Source organism: Pseudopodoces humilis, chromosome 7, assembly GCF_049639895.1.
Source record: "Pseudopodoces humilis isolate 2021_Gansu_Grassland_sample_001 chromosome 7, ASM4963989v1, whole genome shotgun sequence".
Taxonomy (NCBI): domain Eukaryota; kingdom Metazoa; phylum Chordata; class Aves; order Passeriformes; family Paridae; genus Pseudopodoces; species Pseudopodoces humilis.
Genome location: NC_142206.1, coordinates 43,072,869 through 43,091,241, shown reverse-complemented (window position 1 = coordinate 43,091,241; position 18,373 = coordinate 43,072,869). Strand labels below are relative to the sequence as shown.

The window sequence follows — 18,373 nt, the reverse complement described above, 5'->3', positions numbered from 1 at the left end:
TTGAGAGGCTATCCAACAGCATATCTGAGGTTAACTACTTTGTTCTGTTCTCTCTGAAAGTAGACAATATTTGCAACACAAGATCAGCAGCTGGAAACTACACCTGTCACCAGAAACTGTGATGCTATGCTAAAATCAGAAAAATCTGAAGTCCTATGTAATAAGAAAGGAAATGATGCTAACATGGTTTATTGTAATACAGTGTAGGGATCAAGTAACAGGTCCTCAAAACACCAAAGAGGAATGAACGTTTCAAGGTAAATCTGCATACTAAAAACCAATCCATTGTTTTAAGAGTAAACATGTCAAGAAAAGTAAAATGCATGTCTCATTTTCGGAAACAATGAGTTGATTTTCAGTATACAAGGCATGCTACAGAATTTGCATTTTAGGGATAGTTCTGGCATTGTCTTTCAAGATAAACAGATTTCCGAGAAACTCCTGCAGCAGAAAGGCTGGGGCTCTCTGGCTATTTGCATTAGAGACTTAATTCAACTCAAAAGAGCCCTGCCTCATTTAGGAGTTTGGCTGCAGCACTTCTAGGAATCTGAAGAGCAGCAGCAGAAGCATCTGAAGAGAGATCTTAAATATATGTAGATGTTTACTTTTACTTGTCTTGCTTTTTGAGATTGCTAGATGGTCTTTTGACTAAGCTTAGGGGAAAATGCATTTTTGTTAGTTTTAATAGTGTTGGGGGGCCTAGAACAGTCACAGGTAGAAGTTGACTGTAGTAAGAATTTAAAGAATATCCATTGCAGAAAAAGCTGCCTGTGGTTTTGGTTTTCTAAAGTACAAGACTCTTTTAGGAAAAAAGCAAAACAATACTGTTCTTTCAAAATGACACAAGTTACCTGAATAAAATTAATTTTCTCTTATATAGAAATATTTGGCACACTAGTCCAGTCAGTTGCCTTCTTAGATAAAAATTTGGTTTGGAAAGCAAAAAACTAGTTGGCAATATTTGAGTTATTATATCTTGCATGTTTCTAAATTAGCCTGTTTTTTCATATTGCTGTGACTGACTTTAAAAAATACTGGAAATCTAAGATTTTTTACAAAATAATTCCACAGTTTTTAGGATATAAAGCACACTTAAAAAAAAACAAAATGACTTGGCTTTGGCTCCCGTTAGTGATCCTCATACAGAGCTCAGCTTTTCAATTTGTCCTCTATGCCAAATAAAGTGCTCTGTCTGTCAAAGCAATTTCAGCTGAAGTTTTAAGGATGGCTTTTCAGGTGCCTCATGCTGTGTTTAACAAAAGGACTGAGAGAGGGACTGACAGATTATAATCATACATTCATCATCCTCATTTCTCTACAGGCATTGAGCACAGCACAGCATGCGGTTACTGGAGGGAGGAGGGCTGGGCTTTGGTTGTGTGTCTGACACAACAGCTGTCAACATGTGCAATAAGGAGACAGATCTTTCAGCTCCTCATCCTCAGGGATGCCTCTGCTCAGAGCCCACTTAGTGTCAGTAGGCGCACAGCTGTACACATATAAAAATACCACTGCCTGCTTACCTGAGGCTATCAATGCAGATATACAAAATAAATTCACACCTCTCAAGAGGCAAGACAGAGAACACTGTTTGGATATTCTGTCTATGCACACAACAAGTTTTCCATAATGAGGAAGTGCCCTGTCACATCACTTGGATGGAGAGAGATGAATCTTCTTTAACATTGTCTTTTTTTCCAAAGTATCTGTCAACCTAGGAAGGGTTGTTTGTTTATTACATACTGAGAAGAGAATCTCTGTGTCAGTAGTTGTTCTGTAACTGCAAGATTTGGGGAGCATCAAGGTCTTTGTTGGTTTAACAGCTAAATATAGATGTACTAATTTAGAAGACCACTATTAAGCTGATATTAAATTAGAAATAGTCTCTACCCGTAAACTTTTCCTTAGTTCAGGAAGACGTTCTAACCATAACTTTTTTTTTTATTAGTATTATTTCCTCAGTAGAGTCACCCATTGTTCCTATCATTCAAGCGATGCTGTGGGCAAAGACTATGTGATACAAAGAGTACACAATACAAGCTCATAGCAGTGGATGTGTGTGATTGTGTTATAAACTCTGGGTGGTGGTTAGGCAGAACTGAGCTGCTTGACTTACAAGTCTGGCAAATGAGTAGAACAGGATTTTTGGTCTACACTGAGCAGAAGTGTTATGTAGTGTATTCAGACTGGGCCTCTACATTGCACATGTTCAGAAACAACAGCCATTCCTAGTGCACATCAATAGGTCAATTGCAGGTTATTTTTACACTCGTCCTCCATGCAGAGCGTTCCTGAGATGATGACTGCATTTGAGTGGGTGTCACAGATAGGGAATGCTTAATTAAATATAATAAAATGACTTAAAAAAAAATAATCTGTGGTGCTGTAAAAAGTCCACTGTGTTGCACAACAAACATATTCAGGTCCTGTCAGCAGTGTCAGAAACATAAAATCTTGTTCTGAAAAGTCTCAGTTTCTCCAATACTTGAGCAACAGGAAAGCATATGGCTGCCTCCAGTGCAGAATGTAAGGCAGCTGAGTAGTGCTGGAGGGTGACAGTGCCAGGCACTAGCTAAGTTGCTCTGCATTTGTTATAAAATGACTGAGTTGCTGTGGATGTTGGAATTTGTATTTACACAGCCCCAGTACACTGATCTAGCATGTCTTTGGAAGAGTTGTGAATGTGATATTTGGATAGATTGCCCTGCATGTCTCTAACCAATATGTGCTTTCTGCAACCAGTGTCTGCATCAAAAGCACCCAGCTGGACTTCCCCCTCTTCCAACTCTTCTGAGAGGCAAGCCCGTGCCTCAGAGAGCAGCTGGACAACCAACTCAGAGGACACCAGCAGCCCAAGCATTGCTCCCTCCTACACAGACCTGCAGTCACTCAATACCGAGGATTTGACCAGTGGTAGAACATCTGCAGCAGATTCAGCTGGTAAGAGGGAAGCCTTCAATCTTTTTGATGCTACTCAAACTCACTGTTCAGAACTGAGCCACAGGGAATGGATCCAAAGCAGAGCAAACTCAAGGATTAGGCAGACTAACCTTTTGTTCTACTCTAATTCCAAAAAAATCACACTTGGATTGTACACAGTGCTGACATGTGCAGGCTCCTGAAGTTAGAGCCAAGTGAAACTATGTACCTGTTGATAGACTTGGAACATTTCAGGTTTTCACATGCCACAATTAGCTTAAGCTGATCTAAGAACTAGTATGCTGTGGGACAGGCTGGATGCCTTTCCAAAATTTCCATGCAGAAATTTTCTCAACAGTGTATTCAGCTGAGGCAGGCCCAGTTCTCCTTGCTCGTCTCTGTTTCAGGGAGTGCAAAGACACAGATCCAGTTTGCTGGAGGCATTCTATGCATAGTGCTTTGCACTGTTACTGAACAGTAAATGCAGAGAGAGTTTAAGACATGACATAAGATGGTTCAGTAGCAGATTTTAACCATTTAAGGACCTTATAGCTGACCTTGTAGGGCTCTACTCAGACACAATCCTGCTTGTGGAAAAGTGTGCTACATGGCATTGTAGCTCTTCGCTCCTCAGTTGTACTCTGGGTAAGCTGAAGAAGGAGGAGTAAAGCAGAGTGGTACCAGTCATGTCATGGAGAATAGGAGCTCCTGAATGACAAAGCTGACTTTCACAGTGCATAAAAAAGCTGACATGTCAGGACACAGAAAAAATACACAGCTCCAAGAGGAAGCACCTGCACTACGTTGGAAGCTGTTCAACCCAAGCTGAGGAAGGTCAGTAGCTACCCAGCTTGGTGATGAAAATTGATTCCCTCGTGTTGTGATAGCTCAGACCTGGGAGATACTTAATGTGTTTTCTCTCAGGTGGTGAATGTAATAATATGTGGGAAATAAGATCTGTTTTGTGAGAATGAGTTTCCTAAGCCTCGCCGAGGTCATATGTCCCTTCCACAAGAAACATATGCATGCATCACCTGCAAAGAATATTATTTGGTGGTTCAGTGAAGCTGGGTTAGACTTCCAGGCAGGTTTTTTAACAGAAGCATGGTAGGTGCTGGCTCAGTACTTTAGACAAAGGATTTGTGGAGAAGTAGTAGATACTTCTTATAAGTAGAGCTGTTTCTTTTTTCAAATAATTAAGTTACCACAAATTTGTCTGACCATTTTTATTTTGGAATACTCTGCTTCTCTGTACCTCTGAGTTTGGAAACCATTTTTAGGTAGAATAGGCAAGCTAGAGAATATGCTGTATATTGCTATTTTCTTGATTTGGTATAGGCTGCTCTCACTGGGGCTGTCTTCATCTGAGCAAAGGGAATGAGGGGTTCCCAGTCTGCATATACATTCACATCAAGTCAAAGACAAAAGGGCTGCCTTATATGCCTGACACGCATATGGGATTATATCCTATATATGGCCGAAAGTGAAGCTGATACTTCAGTAAAAGCTTTGTGTGCAACTTTCTTACTATGTCCTTCTCAGTCAGTCACAAACTTGACATATTTATTAGCAAGATGAGTACAAAAACTCACTCCAGTCACCTAAAAATTTTAACAAGTAAAAAAGGAGGTAATATAAGTAAGGCAGTGCTATTAGTTAAAACAAGATACACTAATCATAAACATAAGATACATAAAACATAAGATACACTTACACTTCCAATACCTTAGTGATACTGGAGCCTTCCTGTGACCAGGTGTAGAGTTTGCAAAAGGACAGCATGAACGAAGTGCATCTGTTTGTCCTGTTCTTGGGATGCCTCACAGTCCACTCCTCGCAGTGGCTGCTGGCATCAGGAAGGTTTGTGGAAGTGTGGAAGCTGAGGACATAGTGGCCATGGAATTGTTGTACAGTTCTGGCTGTTTTTCTGTTCTTCAGTCCACCGTCAGCCCACCATAACAGTGCACAGGTGGACAAAAAACGTATGATCGGTTTCTTGTCTCCATCTTCTCTGCCCCTCACCAGAAATTTAGTTCTTTAAACCTGACTTAATTCAAGCATTTGATTTGCATTTCTCCCCTCAAAGGACTGGCTGCCTCAGTCTGTAGTGAGTTTTGAAGGCTCCATCAAGACAATGAAATGGCATGTACTTTGCCATGAAGGCAAAGAGTGAAATCCTCATGCTCTGTGTGATGATGAAGTCACCTTGACTGTTAGCCAGGATGTTTACTCCAAGGTCAAGCTTGCTGGAGGGGAAAAAAAATCAGACTAATTTCACTGCTAAAAACCCTATGAAAATAATAAATCAATGTTTGATCTTCTTAGTGATGGTAAAGAATCAGGTCTATAAAACAGTCTGGGTTTAATACTGTTTCAAGAGAGAAAAACCAAGTGATGAGAAAAGCATGAAAAATTCTACTCTGTGGTCAGATGCTAAGTAAAATAGCTATTTTAGCCATGGTGAATTTTTATTGCCTGAACAGGATAAAAGGATACTCTGTTCCATAATTTCACCACTTGTCTTGAGTCTGTCCTGCATGCAGAATGCTTAAACACCAACTGCCTGTGGTAGTCGAGGGCACAGGGTTTTGTGTGGGAGCAGATTAAAGCCTGACTGCAGGCATACAGAGAGACAAGTGTCAGCCATAAAAATGTGCATCTTAGTGTCCGGGGCTGGTAGACTCTAAGCAAGTAAAATTGGCTGGGAATTAACTTTCCCAAAACTGACACAAAATTTGAGTGTAAAACCTATGGGCTTGGGCTTATATAATGCATGTATTTATAAAAGATATGGCCTAGGAAGATATTTTAGGAAGATGAGAGATACCTGAATGGTTCAACCTGAAAGTTTACCCGTGCTACAGGAGACTGCAGAGAACCTCCCAACTGATGGAGCTGGGATAAGCAGACTTATGTCCTGTAAAGGCAGCAATGTTCACAGTGGTGAAGGCAAATGTTGCATGAGCAGACCTGAAAAATATTTGCTTTTCTATCAAAGTTCAACTAAAAGAGGCTGCACTTCCTTGCCTATGCTTGTTTGAGCTCTGGCACCAAGAAGCCTTTTACATTACCCTCATCTTTGTCAGCACAAGGAACTCAGGCCTGCAGCAGCTAGCCAGTAAATGTGGGTCAGGTGATAGCGCACCGTCCATTTAATGTGGGAGTTTTTATGTGGTTGTAACAGCTGGAGTTTCACAGTGGTGTGAAGCTGCATTTGGTGCTGGTGAAGTGCCCCTTGCCTCAGAGTTCCTACCATGCCTCGCCATGTCACTCAGCTTGGATCAATGAGCGTGAAAAGAAGTGGGAACTTTTGGCCTTTGTGCTGTGCTCTGCAAGATAAGTAACACAGGACATCTCTGTTACTGATACAATACAAGTATTTGTTCCTTCTGTAGCAGATGCCTGTCTCAGCTTTCAAAAAGAGCCAAATATCTGTGAGACAGAGGAGCAAGGAAGAGGCCTTCTTGTAACTGTGGTTATGCATCTGTCCTGAGGTTTATAATTGATTTAGATTTCTGCATTTCACCATTCTTCTTTAAAATAATTTTATTTATATAAATTAGAATTATGTTGTATACAAAATATAAATAATTATATATGGTCAATATGTATATAATAAAGATATTATATATGTTTACATAGCTCATAAACTATATTCTATTATAAACTTAATAGAATATATATAGTAGAATCTCTCTGTATTATATAATAAAGCTGTGTGTATGTGTGTCTGTGTGTAGGCATAAATTTCCTCACAGCAATTTTAGGTGTTTCGTTGCTAGTTTAGTTGTTTCTGTTGTGATTTGTATCTTAGCAAAACTGCAGCTGAGCCATGTTTGATGCTAACAGTTCAATTTGCTGACCAGTTGTTCTCTTTGGCACTTTCTTGTATCTCTGGAACTACTGGGATACTGAGGAAATAGCTATGTTATTATTTTCTGAGAACATCTGCATGTTTGGAGATACAAGGTTACATGATTGACCCCTAACTTCTCAAAATCTAGACAGTTCATAAATAGCACAAGGAATTAGTTCTGAGAATGTTGTTATTTTCAAAGTAAAACACATTGTTTAACAGGATTCTGGTGCTTCTGTTTCAAACCTTGGAAATGGCAATTCTGAAAAGCTGTTTCAGCTAGCTCCTCAAGGTAGTAGAAGGCAAGTAATAACTTTTCAAACCTTTTCCTAATGCTTTTCTGCAGTAGTTCTGTTGCATTTCTTCTGTAACTGCACCAGCCAGATACTGAATCCTGATATGATGACTGCAAGGATGGTGTTCTGTGAGTGTCTAACAAGCAGCTTTGAACAGATTATATAGCTGTGCAATGTGGTTGCACTGAATGCCATGAACGGGCTACAAGCTCTGAAATTATTCCATGTTAATTACCATGGCAAGAGGGAAAATAATATATGCTGGTGATTACCACCTTCCATCCACAACTGCATTTCAGTTATGCTGTGTAACTATTAACCAGCTTGTGCTGGTGTCCCAGTCACGTGAAAAACGTGAGAGCCTGCCAAAGCCAACTGGAGGGGCTGTAGAAAGGAACATCCAACCCTTGCTTCAAGGAGGGGACTCCAGAGTAACATGAACAAATAGCACCTAAAATATATTTTTAAATAACTCCAACCTGTAAGGGCTAGATTCATCACCAGAGGCAGGGTTTTTTATTTTTCTTGTCAATACCAACTAGCAATTCAGGAGTTTTATATCCTAGTTGTCATCACATATTTTTCTCATACATTTTTAGCTTCTTGAAGGGTAATGAATTAGTGGGACAGATCTGGGAAGCTAGGTCTAGATAATTCATAGCAATAGACGTGTTGAGATCCCAAGATAGACCTGTGTACTGGGAATTAGCTCGTCTTCAAGGCTTTCTGACCACAGTATCCCAATGACCTCTGCAGTACTGTTCAGTCCTCATCCCTGTTTTGCAGTGGGGAGGCCTGCAGCTTGGTTGTGCAAGCTGGACCTAGGTGAAGTAGAAATAGCTTTTGCCATATAGACTGACAATCTTGCTCTTTGATGAGGGCTGCAGGTGAAAGCAGTGGATCAGAGTCACTGTCTCAGTACCTTCTTGTGGCAAGAAGGAAGGCACGGAAAATCTGCCAGGAGGAAGGGGGAAGGGTTGTAATGAGGGAAGAACAGGTACAAAAACAAATGTTGATTTCTGTCTACTCTGTAGAGAGAATTACAAAATAATCTTGGTGTGCAGTCATCTGTCTGATTCATAGGCTCTAAGGCCAGAAAGGAGGACTGTAATGTCATTATTATTGTCTAATCTGGCCTCCTGCACATCTCAGGCCAGCAAACCTCACCCAGTCACTTGTACACCAAACTCTTCAGTTTGAAATATACAACACAACTGCAGGCTGTTCAGAGAATGCATTGAGAACAGCTCTGAGGAAAAGCATGTGGGAGTGTTGGCAGATGAAAAGCTCAACGTGAGCTGGCAATATGGAAGAAATTCTTTACTGAGGGTGGTGAGGCACTGGAAAAGATTTCCCAGAGAAGCTGTGGATGCCCCATTCTTGGAAGTAAGTGTTCAGGGCCAGGCTGGATGGGGCTTGGAGTAGGCTGCTCTAGTGGAAGGTGTCCCTGCTCATGGCAAGGTGGTTGAAACAAGATGATTTTTAAGGTTGCTTCCAACCCAAGCCATTCTATGATACTATATCCTGAGCAAATATTTGCATAATATCTTTCTGATTAACATCAACTACAGCAAACTTAGTCCCTGATCAGCCATTTCCATCCCTTCAAAAACTTCATTTTTAAAAAGGACTGTCCTAGTAATAGCATGTAAAGCAAGCTGTCACTGAGCTCAGCTCTGCCAGCTCTTGTGGGGCTATATGTAGCTTGCTAACTTCAAAAGGTCCAATATCTGCCTCCGCTATGCCCCAGAAAATAACACTGATTATTTATCTTCTCTGTTACCTTGCCTCACAAAGAAGAGTGGCTGATGCTGCTGTAGGACTATGAGACTCTTGCTTTTTCTTCAGGAACAATGAGATACATCAGGGTGTAGGAGGACAGGATTTAATATTGCTCTTATAGGAAGAAAGGAGTTAGAAGAAAGCTAAGAAGTGTCTGCTCTACTAATGCCTGCTAGGCTGAGTCTTACGGTGCTTACCCCCATGAATTAATTAGGCCTTCTCTGCTCCTCCACATTCTAAGAAAACCAAGTCTAAGACAAGGAGGAGGCAAAGTGTCAGAGGAGAAAGTGACAGTATGAAAGAACTGAGTCTAATTTTCATTATTGCTTGAAATGTTATAATTAAAAACTATATATAATAACTTGGCTGTTTAATTGTTTTCTTGCCTGCTTGCTAGCATAGAATCAGTTCTGATCTCCTACATGTCATTGGTCCTGTTCTGCAAAAAGCTAGATTATCATCTTCTAGTTTAGGTGCTGTTTTCTTCTGATGGCTACTTGGAAGTGTAAGATACAGTAACTGTGGATTTGTAGCAGGGATATATTTATTATAAAAGAGCTAAATGCTGAGCCTACATGGTATTCTTGAGGAAGTTCACTCTTTTCACCAATGCTTTTACATAGATCAGCTGAAAGGACAGCAGAGAGAAGTCCAGGGCAAGTCACAGGACTGACCTTCTGATCTGCCTTTATATAGGCAATATCCTGAGAAAATAGATGTGAATAGATGCTTTGTAGTTTGTCTCAGGCCAGTGAGGCAGACTAGGTGGTAAGAAGCTCTTTTTTTCTGTTTGTAAGGCTGTGATTCGTCAGCCACAGTGTTTCCGTTGCCCCTAGTCGGTCTCTCATGCAGAAAGCCACGTGCTGATATGATAAGCCTGAGGAGTTCTGCAGGAGATTTTGCAGCTGGACAGGACATTTCAGTGTAAAGCTTAATTGGAGATGTTATGCTTAAGTGCAGCAGCTATCAGTGATTGCTGTGTCCACAGAGGAACAGCTTGGTTTATTTGGACCAATTCTGCAGGATGCTAAGTGGCTTCCAAGCTTAAAGCTGCTGGGAGAGAAGAACACCAAGATATCTCCCCATATTGAGCTCTTTCAAAGTGGAAAACATCAATGGGAGTCTTCAACGACGTTATCTCACCTGTTGCATTCAGTTCCTGCCACATGCTGCTATACTGCTGACAGGAGGCAGGAATGGCACTGTAGCCATAGAGCAGCTCTGGAGAAGCACTGTCCCAGCTTTGTGCTGCTCGGCACCACAGCCAGTGCCCTACAGCACTGGCTGCACCCCAAGGAACACAATTCTGCAGCTCCCGAACCACCACAGGATTCACTGCAGGGAGGAGTCGCCCACCTCAGAACTGGCATTTTCCACCCTTGACTCTACATGGCAGAGAAGCAAGCAAGGCTTCAGCAGTAGCACCAATTAACAAGAGTTGTAAATCATTGCATGTGCTCTTGATTAGAGATCCCAGATCTGTGTGGAATTTCCTGTCTGATTATGAAGGGGCTGAATGGAGCTGGCAGAGTAAAACAGCCAGTGAACAAGCTGGCAGCAGCAGAGAGCAAGTAAGAATCAGAAATTTCACAACACCCAAATGCATGGATTTGCTTGTTTTTCTCTTGTTGTGATATCATCTGAAACCTAGGAAAGGCTCAGGGGATCACTGGTCTACGCATCACAGGAATTGGAAAAGTGATGATGAATGCCTGTAGACCAGTTACAGAGTCATCTCCTCAAAGAACACTGTGGGATAAAATGGGAAGCAGATTTGTCAAAAATATGAATAGTGAACAGAATAATTTAAGCAAAATCTTTAGCTTCTATGTTCACAACTTATTTTCTTGTGCCCACTTAGGAACTTGTGATAAATGTCCATTTTTATCAGGACTTCTGCCTCCTTTTTTCTTTTATTCAGCCCCAGTGTTAGGGGAAAAATGTAACACTTTCTGTTCTTTCAAGGCAGAAATGAGCAGAGTTGGATGACAGTACTCTAGGGAAACTGCTGATTTATGTCTTTACTTCAGTATCTCTGTTTTTTACCTCATCTAGTCTTGATCATCATTTACCTCATCTAGCCTTAATAACCATGTTCATCTGTAATTACAAGCAATTTGGTCTTAATTGTCCTCATGTTTGACAGATGAGACCAAAAGCCTCTGCCTGTATAAATTGGTATTTGCATTATGACTGTGTGTATTACATGAGAGGAAGAGGAGACTTCATGCTATTTCTTCATTCTGATCTTGGTTAGCAAGAAAGAGAATTGTGATTCTGGGTTTTGTCACATGGATTCCAGTCAATTTACTTGTCAGTACCCTTGTGGTACTGCACTATATTTCATGGACACTGATTAGAATTAATCACTTAGGACTCAATTTTTTAAAACTATTAAGAATGCTCAGTACCTTTTGTGAAGAAGTCCAGATCTGGGTTTTGCACCTAAAACTGTTTCCAAGATTATCGTGTCCCAGCTATTGTTGTTACAGTTGAACAAAATTTTCAAACAGCTTCAGCTGAGTGTGCTCCTCTCCAAATCTAGCCATCAAATTTAGTGTCTAAAAGTAGATTAGAGATCCTGCCACCATATGTCCTGTAGCTCTGCATTCTCAAGCCCATTACAGGCTTTGTAGAAATTATTTCATTTAAGCGGAGACTTTAGTTAATGGTTTATTGAAGCTGCTATATTTTCACATGCAGACATTTCAGAGAGCTTTAAACATTCTTTACTTAAGATCATAGGAATGGAATCTATGTCCCAGGACCCTGGTATAAATGTATTCATGACCATTTCCTATCCATGTGTTCCTGTGCCAATATTGTCTTTCAAATAGCTTTTTGCCCTCTCCAGTGTAACCACTTCAATATATTTATACGGGGTAATTATCTCTCTCTCTGCGTTCATTTGCTAAACTGAATGAGACAAGCTCTTTAGTATTCTGGTTCTCGATTCTCCTCATCCTAGAAAGCTTTTCTCAGCTCACGTTGCTGTTTGAATTACTCTTTTGGGTATGTGATGATCAAAACTGTGCAAGACTGAGGTCTCACCACAGCCTGATATCAAGATAGTAGTTTTCCCATCTTCAGGAATTGTCTCCTTGATACATCCCAGGATCTTATTTCCTTTTGTGCCAGTGCATCAGGCAATTACCCTTGCAGTATATTCACATAGTCTGTATGTGCTTGCTGCGTCCTGCCTCTGCTACACATGCATTTGTATGCTTAGTGGTAGGCTTGAGTCTCAGAAGGGACTGGGGTGGAAAGGGAGCACATGCCAGCACAGACAGTACAGAGAGGCACATGGTGCAGCCAGCAGGGCAGACAACTGGAGGGTGTTAGTGCATTTGTCACGCCAGCCACAGCGCCAGCTTCATCCTTCCTGTGCCTCAGGCCTGCACAACGCTGCCTCCAGCACGGGCTGTTGGCTCCACAAGTGGGACACGAGGTTGGCCCAGGGCGATTTACCTCCTCTGCAGCAGGCCCTTCACCAGCCAGCTAGAATTAGGATCTGGGTGGGAAAGTTTACATAAAAGAAGTAAGGGGGGGCTTTCCTGGAGGCTTTGCTTTCATGAACCCACCACTCCTCCTCCCCTGGACTGATTTGTTTGTTCAGGCTTGGTTGCCTCCAGCAACACATTATTAGCGCAAACTATGGTGTATCCTGGGAGACCTGCAGGATTCCCCACAAATCTTTTGAGTCTTTTGTCTCCAAGGAGGAAGAGACACAAAGGCATTTCACTCTGTTGACGCAGTTGCATGTGCATTGTTCCCCTTCTTTGAGTGTTGGTGTGTCTCTTCAGCAAGTGCTGTAATTAGATTGCACAGTCTTCATCTTGCATCTTCGTCTCAGTGAGTAGATTATGCTTTTCTTGGGAAAGCCACCAAACTGCAGTGCTTAAAGGCTGTATTTGAAAACATGCTTAGCTGAAGAGGTTTCAGCAGAGCTGTGTACTTACTGTTGCACACACAGATCTGTCCTTGCTGATGGCAGACCTCAGGCTTTCAGGGTAAATCTGGCCTTAAGATAAATACAGATTGTATTAGGCATGAGCAGTTTTCCTTGATTTAGCACGGCTGCAAAGGCAGTGAAGACACAGTGACATGGGTTAACAGCACAGCTATGCATTCAGGGCTCTGCTAAGACCATACATCTCTGCTAAAATCAATGTCACTGCAAATTCTTCAGATATAACAAGTGTTATGAGAGCTTCCCCACGATGTGATCAAACTCTGCAGGTATGCTTTTGATCTGTGCTTGGTTTGAAATTACAGGACTCAGCTTCAGCTCCTTTGGCTCTTCTTTGTCCCAGGCTTGCAGGGGCCAGCCTGTGTGTCACAGCACAGTTCAAACATCATGAAGAGCACTTGATTTCCTGATTAGTCATGTATGTGTCCAGAGATGGACAGCATCAGATGAACTGATCTCCCATAAAGGTCAAAGCAGCTTAGCTAAGAGAGGTCAGTGCTCTAGTAGATAAAGCATCAACAACAGATGGCATCTCAATAACAGAGAAGTCGGTGGCAATGGACATGAGGGCTCTCATAACAGTGATGCTGTCAGTAATGGAGGGCTTTTGAGAGGGCAGGGGAGTTTAGGGGAATGAAGAGAAGGTGTATTGAGTGTGATCTACTTTCACCAGGTGATTTAGTTGCCAAGAGATTCAGATGTTAAAAAGTGGTAACTGAGGCTTCAGCTCTGTCCTCTGTCCCCCTGCCAAGCCAATCCAGGCCTGATAGAAGGTGGGGGACTAATGGGGCAAAAGGGTGAGCTGTGCTTTGCTGAGATTGACAGTCCAGCTGCATCCACAGAACAAAACCAGTTTGTCTCGCGTGTCTGAGCAACCCAAACCTGAACTAATGGAACAAACAGGTGTGAAAGGAGAAGGGTTTTGCCAGACCCAGTAGCTCCTTGTCTGCTGGATAAAAGGAAAAGCAGGTCAGTAGAAACCGACTCATCCCTCATCAGATGGCAGGGAGAAGAGTCACTCTTCAAAGAGCAAAGGCACTTGAGATTAACCTGATAATTCCTGGATCATTCTCAAGTCAAACAGCATGGGACCAGGACCCAGGAGGCTTCTCCTGCTACACCTGGAAACCCAGCTCATATGCCTCTTGATATCTTTCTCCAGGGGAGAAGTAAGGGGGAAGAAAATACAAGAATGGATGACTAGGCTATACTTTTTCTGCATTTGAATTATTCCTCAGTGAACAGCTTTAATCTTCCTGCTCCAGCCCATCTCCTGCTTTACAGAAAAGTTTCAATGTGGCTCTTTAGTCTCTCACCTGCCAATGCTCTAAGAAATGCTCTTTAACTCACACAGTCCCTTTTCCCTTTCTTCACCATAGGATTTTCTCTCTTCCTCCCCATTTTTTCTCTTCTGGGTGCTCCTCTACTTCTATTTCTTTCCAATTTAAAATAACTTAGATGCTTAAAAGCTTTGATGCCAGTGACATTACCTTGTTTCTAGTGGGTGACCTGCTGCATCCTGCATTCCCTTCTGGCAGGGAAGAGAAAATGAATAAAGGGACTGTCATTCCCCTTACTTGGCAGAAGGCTCTCCTTTGAGAAAATAAATATCAGTTCTAGCAGTAGGTAACGCTTTAGCATTAGCTAAAAAAAAAAATAAAAATTGTATTATCTTTAAAATAAAAAACCAAAAGTATTATCTTTACAACTCAATTTTACGGATGAAAATTTTGTGGATATTTTCATTTTTCTGACTTCATTAGGTCATTCCCCTACCCATAAAAAAAAAATCTTTATTTTCTATATTCAAACACTATGAGTAGTGTTTGAGTATAGAAGTCTTCACTTAAATTAGCATAAATTGGGAAAATGCCACTCAAATTGATGGAGACAAGTGGTCTCTATGCTTAACATCATAACCACCTGGACTCCCCATGGAATAGTCTAGAGAGACATATAATACAGCCAAATTGCTAGTCACACTGAGACTGTCACCTACCTGAAATGAAAGTGTAAAATATGTTCTTGTGCCATTTTAATATAATTGCCTAGTAATCATCAGGAGGTAAATTCCTCACTGTCTTTCCTGAAAAGTTTAAGAACTTAACACTCCCTATATATTTCTTTAGGTTTTTGTTTCAAAAGCCTTCAATCCCAGTTCTGTTTGGAAAATGCAGTATATTGTATTTTTTCATATAAGTGGAGCTGGCTTTGCAATGTGTTTAATAAAGTCAGTTTCCACACTGACTATGTGCAACCAAAAGGGAAGATGTTTAAAAAGAGGAAAACACAATGGTGAATATATCATAATGGTCTCCAAATTGTATGCTGCATCTGCCAGTGCAGTTTACTTTAAAGTAATTTTCAAGTCAACACTTGTACAAAACAGTGACTAAATGGTAAAAATGGTGAAAAAACAACTTCTGTTAAAAAATAACTGCTAGACTCACTAAGGCAATGAACTACAGCCATGGCATGTTTTGTGCTATCTCTATCTTCTGTGATGAATGGCAGGATGCTTCTGTTGAGCATTGTAAGGATAAAAGTAACTTTTAATTCTTGTGGTGAGGTAAGATGGTGGGAACAGTGGAGATCCTCCAATATAATTTTCTACTCTGTGTTTTCTCCCACAGAGATTTGAATACAAAGGCTGCCTTTATCAACTGCATGCTTGGTTTTTTTCCCTCAGCTTCTCATACTTTATAATTTGGCTATGAATTTTAAAGAAAGGAGCAGAGATAAGAAATTAGCACCCTTTGTGTCCTATTGAAAGCATATCAACCCCTCCTCCTTAGACACTGCAAAATTCCTTGCTAATAAGGCTGACTGAGCAAGTCTTCATTAAACTGCATGTTGCTGGGCTGGAGAATTTGTCTCCATCAGCCATTCTGACCATGACCTGGACAAATCAACCGTGATGCCTCAGATGTGAAAAGCCTTTGTTTGGCTTCTCACGTTCTGGACACAATTAGTAGCTCTGCAACTCATCTCTTTGGCCAAGGTAGAATCAGGCTGTCCCTTGCTGTAACTACTGGTCTTGAGATAAATCACTCTGAGCATTCCTCAAGTGATTCAGTAGAATGTGATTTTAACCATGTAATTCCCAGTCCCATGGAAATGCATGGCAGGTGAGAATAAAGCTGGTTACACCCAGTTGGCATAGTCACTCTGTACTGTCTGTGATGGTAATCTGATAGGAAATGTAACTGGACAAAATTTCCACTAAATATGGGTAAAGAAACCAACTTTTGCAATATGTCTGTCATTAAGGTGACTTCTCTCAGCTTCCAAACACTGTGGCCCAGATGTTTACCACCTCTTCTTTCAACCAGGAGTAAGTTACAGTAGATGTGACTTTTGTGTAACGTGGCAGAATACACGAGTCTTCCATTAAAAATCACCTTCCACTTGAAGATAAAGTGATTATAAAGTATACAAATAAAGGAGACTGCTTTTTGTAATAGTCATTAAAGGCTTAGGAGCTGTTTCACAAATATGTAACTCCTTGAGCACGTCAGAGTTTGCTTTGCTCCAGAAGAATGAAAGGCCGGAGTTTTAAGCTATATTTCCTCCTCATAAATCCTGAGGATTGTGCATTTGCTTTGGCACTGGTTTTGCTGTTTCTTCAGATTGTCTTTGTTCCCTTCAGTGTTACTGCACTGGAGAAGTGGTATGCCTTCTAGTCATTATGGTCAGGAGTTAAGATTTCAGATTTTTTGCCTCAGGCACTGGTTGAAGCCTTTTTCTGTTATGTGGCTGAAAGTCACAAGGCAGCGGAAGCATGCAGGTGAGCCAGAGTACTCTCTGTCTGTCTGTGCATTAATTATCTGTATTTCTGTGTATGTGTGGGGGTGTGCATGTATCCATACTCTTATTTGTAAATTCTTGCAAGACTTCAAACAAAAATCTCAGTTTTGATTGTTGTTGGAAGGGATGGGTGAACATCAGACCAACGCAACCAAGTGGCTCTTCAATTTGACAGCTCTTAACAGTGCCCTGTGTTCCCCCCGGCTTCCTTACCCACCCCATCCCTTTCTGTGCACACAGATCCTGGTCTCCTTGGCCACAGCACAGATTGCTTTGAGACAGCAAGGAAATGTTTTCTGTCCGTCAGAATTCAACCAGGATGTGAGGAAAATAGCATTCTTAGGCACTTCTGAACCAGCCTTGTCTTTGGGGCACAGAGCTCCTGCCTACAGCTTGGAGGCCAAGAAGGGCTTGGTCACTTGTGATAGGAGGGGCATCTAAAGGGATCCATTTCAAATGGATGGTATGGACACCCTTAGGGGTGAAGGAGGCATCTCTCAGAGTTCTCAGCATGAGAACTGGACCAGCTGAACAGTGGTCTGTGACCTGTGAACTTCTCTACACATTTTTCTTCTCACAGACTTTAAACGCTTATTGTCAAAATGCTGCTTCAGGCATGTGGATTTATGTAAGAAGCAGAAACTTGTCAGAGACTATGTATCATAGATTTCACAGGTATCAGTGGGTTTTTCATATTTTCAGTCCTGAGAAGTTGTATCCAGCTCTGACTAGCACTTGCATTATGCTATGTGTATATAGCTGAGGAGTAGAGGAGTATCTGGCTTTCAGTTAATCTTTTCTCCTAATGTATTTTGATGCCTTTCATTCTCTATGTGGTGTTTTTTTGCTTTGATTATATCCTGGCCTAAACCATCTTGTCCAGCTAGGATGATACTACAGAAACCTGTTCTGGACTACTGAACTCTAATTTTGCCATCTTTTCCTCCTAATAAATGGATCCTGGAATAGCAACTGTTTAGAATTCAGTGCTTGTAAGATAAACGATAAACACAAGCCGAATGCTGCTGACTGAGGATTGTGTTCAGCCTGGGCTTGGTTCCTTCTCTCTTTCCAAACTGCTGCAGGATGAATACAGGCCAGCAGTGACAAGACACTGCTCAAGAGCAAGTCCTTATCTGTTACCTATGCTTCAAATGCCTCAGGAAACAGAGTTGAAACAGACTTTCATACAGCTTTCATGTTTTTTAGGATGAATAAGAATAAAAGAAATATGATTGTGAGGTGTGATGAAAAGTACACCTTCTCAGGGGTAGTTGGGAGAATTTAGAGACCTCTCAGCGATTTGCTCTGCATTAGACTGCCAAACAGGCCCCAGCAGTAAAAGATATATTGGTTAGCTATTTACAGCACTATCTGTCAGAGGGCTGTCAAACATCCAGAGGACAGTCTTTGAAGTGCCAAACTAGACACACAATATTTATCACCTGGTTTTAGTTTTTTGTAGGGGTTGTTGGAAAGGTATTGTGGCCACACTGGATTTTGACTGAGCTTCCATCAAGCTCCAAGGTGGGGTTTTGGCAGACTGGACCCAAACTAGCAATAGCAGGGTGGGTAGGATCCTTCTCTAGGATGAGAGACATGAAGTTCCAGTTGAGCTCTTGTATAGAGAAAAGCAGAGTTGAACATAGGTTTCCTGCAGCCAAGCAGAGGCTGAGTAACCAGCTTAACAGGCATTTTAGAGTGAATTTATCCTTTAAATTTTTCACAAAGGCTCTTGACAGT

The 18,373-nt window shown here is 41.4% G+C and overlaps 1 protein-coding gene across 4 annotated transcripts in view; it reads left to right on the top strand.

Moving 5' to 3' along the window:
* Nucleotides 1–18,373, top strand: part of STON2 (stonin 2) — a 75,808-nt gene that overhangs the window by 24,588 nt on the left and 32,847 nt on the right. For all 4 annotated transcript variants that reach the window (XM_088057318.1, XM_005520209.3, XM_088057319.1 and 1 more), the window contains exon 4: nucleotides 2,743–2,940. In XM_088057318.1, coding sequence (XP_087913444.1) covers nucleotides 2,743–2,940 — 198 coding nt within the window. The remainder of the gene's footprint in view (nucleotides 1–2,742; nucleotides 2,941–18,373) is intronic.